Genomic DNA, 10565 nt, shown 5'->3' with positions numbered 1-10565 from the left:
ACTGTTTTCCTGATCTATCCAATTCGTCGAGGAAGGTTGACAATGCGCAAGAACTAACCAAATGGATAAGAACTCGTGGCAAAAGTACTAGATGTATTACAGTCTGTCTTATACGTGAATGTGTCTTTACTCTTTAGGTATAAATTATTAACATCAGATCATGGAGTACTGTCATATCCAGTACATGCATATGAATTATTATTATTATTTAATCTAAAAGGCCTCAGTCTAAAGTTGTAATTGATCCGAGTCGAGTTAAACTTTTGAGTTATCGAGTCAAGCTGGACTCAAATAACTTGAGTTTGAATTTATCGAGTTGAGTCAAATTTGAACTGATTAAACACGAGATTCAACTCGAGTTATTTATCGATATTTGTTTGTACGTACTCTTTAACGAGCCTAAGCTGAGTCAAGCCGAGTCGAGTTATTGTTAATCGAGTTTTGTTTGTACTCTTTTATATATATTTTTATAAATTGAATAATTAAAAATACCAAATTGCAAAACAAAATATTAAATTTAATGAAATTTTTATAATTAATTTATAAACCTTATATTGAACTATAAAACTATAACATTTTTATGAATATTACATTTCTTATATGGTTATACATTGTAGTATATAATGAAACTATCAAGTCCTATATACTAATTACTATTACACATTATAAAATATATACTATAATTAATCACTTAAGTACTTAATTAACTAACATATAGTTATGAACTATATTCAATATATAGGTATAAATGATTAGGCAGAAGTAATTGGGTTACATACTACATATTTATTCATAAAGGTAACTATGCTTTTGTTATTAAATTTAATATGTATAGAAGCATGTGTGTGTGTGTGTAAGAATACTAATATATATAGAAATAAATTATATATATATATATATATATAATTCAATGATTTATGGACGAGCTCTAATTGTACCAAGCTAATGAACTGAATCGGGCATAAACGAACGAGCCTTAATTTAGTAGAGTCAAATTTAATCGAGTATGTGTCATTTATAAATCGAGCCGGTTCTACTTCCACGATCAAGTTTATGTATTTTTTACGAGTTGAACTTGGTTCGAGTTTAACTGAGCGAGTATTAGACGAGCAATCACACAGACTAGTTTATTTACAATCCTACCTCAATCCCAATATGGAGCTCGTTTCATTAAAGGAGTACTAGATCTTGAGGTTATATATGGTCCCCAACAATAATTCCCCCAATCCAGATCGAGGATCAGATCATCAAGGAAAAGGTACCACGCGGGAGTGTCCACAATGGCCATGCATCCAAGGACGACATAGTTCTGAAATGCATAAATTATCAACCCAGAAATTAGTCAATGACCCACAAAACCTGCAACGTACGCTAGCTCATGCAATTCTGTACATCGATCATATAATTCATGTGGTGCTTATTAAAAATATGCAGGCACTTCAAGTACTGCACATGATGATCATGATCATGTACCGGCCTCGAAAAACAAGTAACTTATGATCAAAATTCGATCTTAATCATGCATTTTAGTGAATGAAATTAATAATATTAATTGGCGTCAAAAACTTATTATTTCTAGCTACGGACGTACGCGCGTATCAACTCAACTTGACTTGGAATTTATAATATTAATTAACACATTTCAAAAGTGATATAAGATAATCATGTGACAAAATCTTAATCGTACGTTTGATATCTTAAGATTTACAGCTAGAGCATCGATCTTAATACTCAAATATATATATATATATATATATATCCAAAATAATTATGGCGACTCATGTTTAACATAGGAGTAGATGATCATCAGGGCTAGCTAGCTAAATTATATGCAGCCATTTGTGGTCAGCTAGCTAGCTATGACCTTTTGCACGGAACTTCTTGATTTATGATCATCAATTATGTTAATTTGCGATAATCCCACGATTAATTGACTATAGACACATTAATATTAAGGTAGGATAGATATATATGAACTAATGAATTATATGGCCTGAAGATATTACTACCCTCTAAAGTCATAATAATTAATATATATATATATATATATATATTACTTGATAATTTTAAAAAATATGATCAATATAATGTAAAATTACGAAACTATCTATCTTGTACGTACGTGTTTTATCTATCATTTCAAGAGTGCAATATTGGCCTCTAGAGACAAAAACGCCATCAATGCTACAATTATACTATGTACCTAATTTTTCTCACATGTACAATTTTTCTCACATGTATTAAATTTCCTGTCCTGGCCACGGCCACCAGCAGCGCCTTGAAATTACGCGTGTTTCTTATCAGGCACAGAAGGTATAAGAGTAGTACAGTCAGCCGGCCCTAGTTTTTTAGAGAGAGAGAATTATCTCTCTAGAAACTACCCAGATCAGAAACGGTGTAGGTGGGCTTCGGCTCCTCCCCATTCTTCCCTCACCTCTCATTCCTCACATCTCTAAGTTTCTCTATTTCTCTTTTATTTTTGGGTTTTTTTAGAGTTAAGTATGGAGGAAAACTAATTTGCTGCTCTCTAGGGACCACCACGTGTCTTACTGCAGGCTTCCCAAAGCGCCGATCCTTCTGACGGGCAAATAATTTTACAGAATGGAGTGCGTGTATCCCACGCGTCACCACTAAGGATGCCCTTTTGCCACCACGCGTGGCTTCTTTGGGTCCAGGACCACCAGTTACTTCAGACCTGATCATCCGCCATACCACCAGGGTAGTGCATGGCTCTCACGCGCCATCACAGCCGTTGTTTGTGTTTTTTTTTTCCCTCCAAGGTTGAAAATGTAGATCTATATCTTTCTAAGATGTAATCCTTTATTTTCATATGTATTTTTAATTCCTGTAATGACTTTTATTTTTACAAAAATAAAAATAAAAAAACACATAATCTCTTAAATTTTCGTCCGTAGAGTGTATCCTCAACTCCGTTTTAGACGGAGTGTGGGGTTTGGTTTAACCCTACTCCATCTTAGGCGGAGTATGAAGTTTGGTTAACTCTGTCCTAGATATAGTAGTGTTGTCTTAGAGGTTTTGCAGCTTAGACTAGACCATGTCAGTCATGAGTGTGTACTAGAGAGCTATTAATATGGTAGTTGACTTATAATATATGTTTCAGGTCAAATTTGTAATGTTTGTTATTAATGAATGCAATATGTTTTTATATAAAATAAAAAAAAATTGTAGTACAGTCCACTTTGATACGACGCATTGTTCCAATAACAGGAACTAAATATTGATTTTCATGTATATATACATGATCCAATTAATTAAACAAATAAAAAAATATGTACATGAAATGACTGATCTTATATATTTCAATTGCAATCACCATCACAAATCTATTTTTATTGCTTATCATCAAATTTTCATAACATATCTGAAAAAAAAAAATACTGAAAATTAATCATGGGATACTGATTAATTAATTTGCTAGCTTCTTCTGATCTCTAACTTAGGCGTTTTCCTTGATCTTGGCTGGAACCCGGCCGTCTGTTCCTGCGAGCATGGCATACTTATCCTTCCTAGTCAAGTTTGTGCACTCGAAGCCCAATGTCCCGGCCAGCACCCTCTGAATGTAGTTGGCAACTTCGATGGCTGATTTCCCACCTTTGCAAGTGAGCTCCATGGGAAGCTGATTCAAGAAGGTGATCTCATATGTGGGCATTGGATTCATGAACACGAAGTAAGGATCCAACAGCTTGTGCCCACGTACGGTCGTTCCATTAAACACCTTTTGTTTTGTGTTGATCGCAACCGGCACAATCCTATCGGTAAGCTCAGCAAACATAGCACTAAATCTCAAGAGGAATGGCTCTCTGCAAGTGGTTCCCTCAGGGCAAATCACTAGGTCTCCATCTTCAAGCAACCGCTTAATATTAGCTGCATCTCTCTCTCTTTCCCTAGATAATGCAACGGCTTTAATTGGTGAAATAAGTTCTGAGAATTTGCTTATACTGTAAGTGACACAACTGATTTTTCTCCCTAGGGCAACGGAAATGACAACAGGGTCTAAAACTGTACGATGGTTGCAAACAAAGAGCACTCCTCCATGGCCTTTCTTGGGTGGTGGTGGAGGAGTGCCCTTAACGGTGAGTTTAATGCCAAGGATCTTGTAATTGTAGAAGACAATTCGCTCTGGCAAAGGGATGTTTAGGTAGACCCTGAGGATGGAGAGAACAATGCCAATTGGCATCCATAAGAAGGTCAAAAGGGCAACCAGAGGGGTTGGTCTCTGAGATAACCGGCCATCGTGAAATATAATTGGGCTTAATAGCTTGTTTCTTGGCAGTGGCTCGCTTTTTGTTCTTGGGACCATGTATCCTTCCTGCAGTTCACAAATTAAAGAACAAGCTGATCAAAATTCATGAGCTTTCCATGTACGTACGCACATAAATATTGCATTCATCAGAAACTTGTCAGGAAAATCTTATTCAATCGATCGTCGTACTGATCATGAATTTGGATTGATTTAAATAATTATATACCCAGTTGAAATATCGAGTAATTATTTCCAGTGCCCCTAGGGCAGGTTTGGGAAGTGGGAAGAGATACAAAATTTTCATTTAATCTCATCTCATCATTACATTTTTTTCAAATCTCCATACTAATTCAACTTTTTCAAATTCCAATTCAACTTTTTCAAATCCTAATACAATAATAATACTAAAATATAATATTTTAAACATTAAAACAAAATACAAAATTCTTATCTCACCCACAAACCTGCCCTTAGTGCTGCTTGCTTATAATTATCCACGACCATACTCCAGAAATATATACTAGCTAGATTAGTTTAATATTGAAAATAAAAGTGTTATAAAAACTATTGCATTCATTAAGTTTACCATATTATATATTGGGCTAGCTACATGATAAGAAATCACTATATGATTACTAAATACATATATATATATATATATATATATATTTATATATATGAAAGTAAGCCGTTGTCATGATTTTCTCTCTAAGAGTTCACAAGCTATATAGACTTGAGAATACTAATAGGATGATCATCGTACTGTAAAAGGCTGATTTGATCAGATGTAATAGAAACTGTCCGAAATGGGATGAAATAGACCAAAGGACCGGAGCACCAATCTAGCTGGCCGTTTATGGGTGGCGTATTATTGACGGAAAATGATAAATGCATTCTGATGAGTGTGACAGACATCAATAGAGAGAGAGAGAGAGAGAGAGATCTTAGTAATTGGCCGGGTTGGACGTGAATATATGTATTCATGGCGGGTGTCAATGATCTCCTAATTACCACGAGATATGAATGTTCCTTGTGTGCTCCATAATTCACAAATTTGAGGGCGCGCGCAACCATAAATATAATCGGGTGAATGAACTGATAGTTTTTTTTTTTTCATGTAAAATGACTGAAGGCCTGGAAAAGCATAGTCGATCCTAGGGAAGAAGATGGCTCAAAATATATATAGAAGCCATTGAAGAATGGGGACATAAAAAATTAAAACGCTAGCTGTGGACCACTTGACAGCAATATTGTTGCCATAAACGCTCTCACCAAACCTGTAATAAAGCTAGATGATATAATATGAGTTTTAATTATAGCTGTACAGGTACTACTTATTTTGAGCTGAGGAAGCTGGTACAGCTCATGGAGTAAAATATTGAATAACCACATCCATAAAAGAGAACAGAACTGCAAGTAAAAGTTAGAGGTGGATGTGGGAAAGAAGATAATCAGAAAAAGTATGCACAGAAAAAATAATGAGTGCGTAATGAGAAGAACAAACCCTGCAAAGCGACATGAAATCATGGTCTGTTTCTCGATCACCTAGACCCAAATCTGGAATGTTTGTGCCGAATTCTTTTACAATGGCTGCTCTTTTGTGATCCCCAACAAGAACACCTGGTTTCTTCGAAAACCCAGTTGCCCTACCGGACTTTGTTACTTCCAACTCGGTTCCAATGACCTTATCCGCACCTAAAAAGGACTTGGCAAATGGTTCCACCATGATTCTGGGATTCGCAGTGATAATGTACCGCTTCCCGAAGGAGTTGAAGACTCTCCAAGTCTCCGGGTGCACGTCCTTGGCGTAGAACTTGGGGAGGACAGACCTAGAAACAAGCTCAATGTCCTTGACTTTCAACCCCGCGAAGGAAATGAAGATAAAGGTTTGGATTGCCATGGACTCCGAAATGAACAAGTAGGTAAAATACACGAACGGAACAGATGCTAAAAGCAGTAGCGCCCTGAGAAGGCTACCGGCTTCAAGGGCAACAAGCAAGAAGTAAGGGAAAGCACTTCGTGACACGAGAAGTGTGCCGTCTAGGTCCGAAGCCACCGTCTGGTTCGAACGTCCCTCGGTGCTACATTTTGAGATCAATCCAAAACGATCACGGTGAGCCCCCATTGCCATACGAGAGAGAGAGAGAGAGAGAGAGAGAGAGGGAGGTTATGTTAATTGTTTGTGTAGGTGAGTACTGAAGGAAGCCATGCATATTAAAATAAAGAAGAGAAGGGGGGGTTTTAAAGGAAGAAGATCATGATAGTACTATTGGAGTTACTATTTTATTTTAGCATGCAATGAATATATATATGTGTATATATATATATATTAATATATGATAATGTGGTTGGGAAGCAGATAAAGACCCTAAAGACTTTTCAAAAAGAGGAGGACTGAGCGAAGACTATTTTAAACGTAGAAGCAATATTGGGCAGTTGTGAGGAAGGCAACTAAGTGGTTGGGGGTCGATGCCAATGCCAACACTACATTCAATTAGCCTACTTTTTAGGCGCCGGCCGGCTGGGAGGCGCTCACTAAAGATCGGCCGGCTCCAGTCTTCGATCTCATGTATAATATTCATGTAAATTCAAATATATAAATATACCTTCCTATTACTTAAAAAGTATCTATAAATATACTGTTTATTATTGTTTATTAACAGTATAAACAGTAAATCAGTTTTTTTTTTCTTCGCATATTCTATTACCATTCATCAATAATATGATGAACAGTAATGAACCGTAAATAGTTTTTTTTTTTGGTCCATGTGAATGTCAATGTGCAACGTAATACCGCAATTGTGCGTAGGGAATGAGAGAGAGGAAGAAAGAAAAAGTGAAAAAAAATGTTGATTTTTTAGTTTTAAATGAACAATAAAGAAGCTGTTTTTTTTCGCATATCTTATTACTGTTTATTATATCATACACTAAAAATCAATTTTAATTTATAAAATATTAATTTTTTATTCTTAAATAAATGATAAAATTTTACTGTACATTTTTAAGAGAAAAAAACTATCTAATTAATTTGAATTTTTAGTATAATTTAAATTTCATAATAAATGATGAACATAAATAAATAATAATTTTATTCTTATATATTAGACTATTTTAATATTCGAAATTACACTTTATTTTTTTCTTCACGCCATACAAGATTTTACACAAATACCACTAATTTCAAAGTAACCAAGTTTGATCAAATGGTAAAAATTTAAATACTGATTTAAATTAATTTAAAATAGATAATTAACATATAAATATCATATCATAAATAAATTATCAAATTTAATTTATAAAATACTAATATTTCATCATTAAATAAATGATCAAATTTTGTTAAATATTTTTAAAAAAGTATAACTATATAAATAATTAGAGTTTTAACATAATTTAAATATGATAATATTCTTAATTAACTAAAAAGAACTGCTACAACTAATGAAAAAGTAGTCCAAAAATATGTCCTAAATGTATATTTCATTTCTTTATTTTATTTTTTTTTCATGTATTTTTTAATCATCATAAATATTTTTAAAAAAATAAAAAATTTTAACATCATTAAAAAAATACTTCCTTAATCACTAGATAAAAAAATAAAAAAAAAATTAGGCAAATGTCCCTTGGACGTTGCCTACTGCTAGTATATATATATGTGTGTATGTATAGTTTTTTTTTTTTCTTATTTTTAAGTTTATATGCAGCAATTACAGATCATTTCATCCCAAAGCTAATCATTAAGATTTGCGTAATGTCATTAATAAAATTAATTGCAAAGGAGTTGGTAATTCTAGATCATGCTTCATTTTAAAAAATCATCTGTATTATTAAAAAGAAGGTACTATTCGTCCAAACAATACCCATAGACAACAATAAATATTACATGCAACCCAAACCTTTAAATTTAGAGAAATGTTTTAGTCATAAAGAAATTACATAAAAATAATCTCATAAACTAATGTGATTTCATGTAATTCGTCAGATTGTAATATTGTTACTTTTATTATAAAATAGATTTAAAAAATCATATCAATTCATATCAATTTAAAAAATTACTTTTATATAATCTTTTTGTAGCTGTAACATTCCTCTTAAATTTAACGAAATCCATCTTTATTGATCCACATCATGTCATCCTCTTTCATCCCAATATAGTTCTTCTATTCTTAACTCTAGTAAAGAGCATTATAACATTCTTAATTATAGGCTTGAATAATTGTTTGATCACTCGGGGTTTAAATGCTATGAATTAATGACAATTTCTTAGATCCGATCCAACTTAATTTTGAGATTTTAAAAAAAAAAAAAATGCTTTCAAGTACAAGTACTTCAGATCAGTAGTAGTCGGCCACGTACGCGCGTGTGATTTCGACTTTAATTTACTGGACTTTTTCCAAGTAATTATTATAAACATATAATTTACATTTTTTAAACACACAAGTTTATAATTTTTTTTTAACTTATTACGTGTCTTAAAATCATTTTTAATGTTTATTTTATATTTTAGAGTTTTGCATTTTTCCTAATAATATTAAACAAATTAAACCTAAGTTTATAGTTTTTTTGAATTTACGTCTTAAAAATACTTTTTAACTTTTTTTTTTAATTATTTTTCAGTTTTAAATTTAAATTTCATTTACTTTGTGGTACGAGAGTTGATCAGGTGCTTTAATTACCACCTATATATCTAGCTTTATAAATAGTTATAAATAGGAAATTCATGTCCTTTGAATCTGTAGAATGTCGTATGTAAACGCATGATGTATTATTTATACATGATGTGCCATCCATACTTCCTTCATGTGAATATGCCATATAATGTAGGGAAAATAATAGTGAATTAATTAAACCCATTCCTACCCAACCAAAATAATTGAAAGCAAAGCGACAAAAAAGTCTTTGTGGAGGTGACTTTCTCTTTACGTACAGCCAAAAACTAATTTTTAAAGTTTTTTTAAAATTAATTAAACCCATTCCCATGGTACTGATCTGTACAATTGCATTTTTTTCTTTAAAAGTATTTTTAAATATTTAATATTTAAAAAAAATATGCACATTTATTAATAATCACTTCTTAACTATTAAATTATATATATTATACTCTGACTTGGCAATGAGGTGGCAATGTTAGCTCCACAAAAAGTTAACTCAAAATTTGAATGTAGTATCAAATTAACTAATACATCAACTTGTAAAATAAATGTATCAACTAGGGGTGGTACCCGCCCCCTACGGGGTGGGGCCACCCCTCCCCCGTCCCCTGCCCCCCATATGGTACTGGGCCCCCACCTGTCCGCACCTCGGCATATGTACTGGGCCTTTGGCCCAGTACATTTTTCTAGGTCCTAAATGGCCCAGAATCAGTTTTTGGGCCCCTTTGGGCCCAGAATTCGTTTTGGGCCACTTTGGACCCATTATTTAGATTAAAAAATATATAAATTTAAAAACAGAAAACAAATACTTTTTTTTTTATAAGTAGATATTAAGTTTTAACTATTAAATAATTAAGTAATATTCATCACTAAGGCAGTAAGACACTATACTAAAATAAATAGTTTACAATTATACAAATTAAGAGAACTAATAAACTATTACACTATTACAAACTCTTCTAAAAAAAATAAATATTACAAATTGTATAATTAACTATTGTAGCAACATTACAATAATTGTAAATTAAGAAAATTGATTTTGGGGTGGAGCCGTAGTTGTGAGTTCACTGAGTTGTGTCGAATGTCGATTACTGTGAGACTGAAAATCAATAAGTTAAAAATAAAAGTTAATAAGTCAAAAAACCTGAAATATTAATAAGTTAAAAATAAAACAAATTAGAATTAAAAAGTTATAAAAATGAAACAAAGTTTGAAATGCAAAAAACAATTAGGGGAGAAATTATGCAAACCATGGCAATGGTGAGTCCAATACAAAAGTCATACTGCATCGGAGGTAGCCGTAGACGCTGTCTCATGTATCACTATAAGTATTAAATTTGAAATGAAATTAATGAATACCAATTAAATGAAAATAAATAAATGAAAATAAGAAATTAGAATAAATACCAGATCCAGACTGATCATCACCCTCCTCCTCGACGTCGGCCTCCTCATACTCAAGAACATCCGGAACATGAATTGGAGTTCCTTTGATCCAATTCTGCGTGCAAATCAAAGCCTCCACAGTGGCAGGAGCTAATGAACTCCGAAATGAATCTAATACCCGTCCTCCGGTGCTAAAGGCCGACTCTGAGGCTACTGTGCTAACAGGGATGGCCAAAAGTGTGCGGGCTATCTCTCCAAGGATG

At 33.0% G+C, this 10565-nt stretch overlaps 1 protein-coding gene across 1 annotated transcript; it reads right to left on the bottom strand.

Moving 5' to 3' along the window:
* Positions 1–3313: 3313 nt before the first annotated feature.
* LOC118346142 (glycerol-3-phosphate 2-O-acyltransferase 6-like) lies at positions 3314–6491 on the bottom strand. Its single transcript, XM_035687175.1, has 2 exons — positions 5769–6491; positions 3314–4330 (listed from the first exon to the last, which is right to left on the bottom strand). Exons 1-2 carry the CDS (start codon positions 6393–6395, stop codon positions 3458–3460), a joined length of 1500 nt encoding a protein of 499 aa, XP_035543068.1. The 5' UTR covers positions 6396–6491; the 3' UTR covers positions 3314–3457.
* Between the last annotated feature and the right edge of the window lie 4074 nt (positions 6492–10565).

This window comes from Juglans regia, unplaced genomic scaffold, assembly GCF_001411555.2.
Source record: "Juglans regia cultivar Chandler unplaced genomic scaffold, Walnut 2.0 Scaffold_707, whole genome shotgun sequence".
Classification (NCBI taxonomy): domain Eukaryota; kingdom Viridiplantae; phylum Streptophyta; class Magnoliopsida; order Fagales; family Juglandaceae; genus Juglans; species Juglans regia.
The sequence above is the reverse complement of the archived record's forward strand: the minus strand, read 5'-3'. Positions and strand labels throughout refer to the sequence as shown.

Coding starts and splice junctions, on each gene's coding strand:
- LOC118346142 (XM_035687175.1), bottom strand. CDS start 6,395: ATGGCAATGGGGGCTCACCGTGATCGTTTTGGATTGATCTCAAAATGT. Junction 4,331..5,768: donor ATTTCATGTCGCTTTGCAGG/GTTTGTTCTTCT, acceptor TGTGAACTGCAG/GAAGGATACATGGTCCCAAG.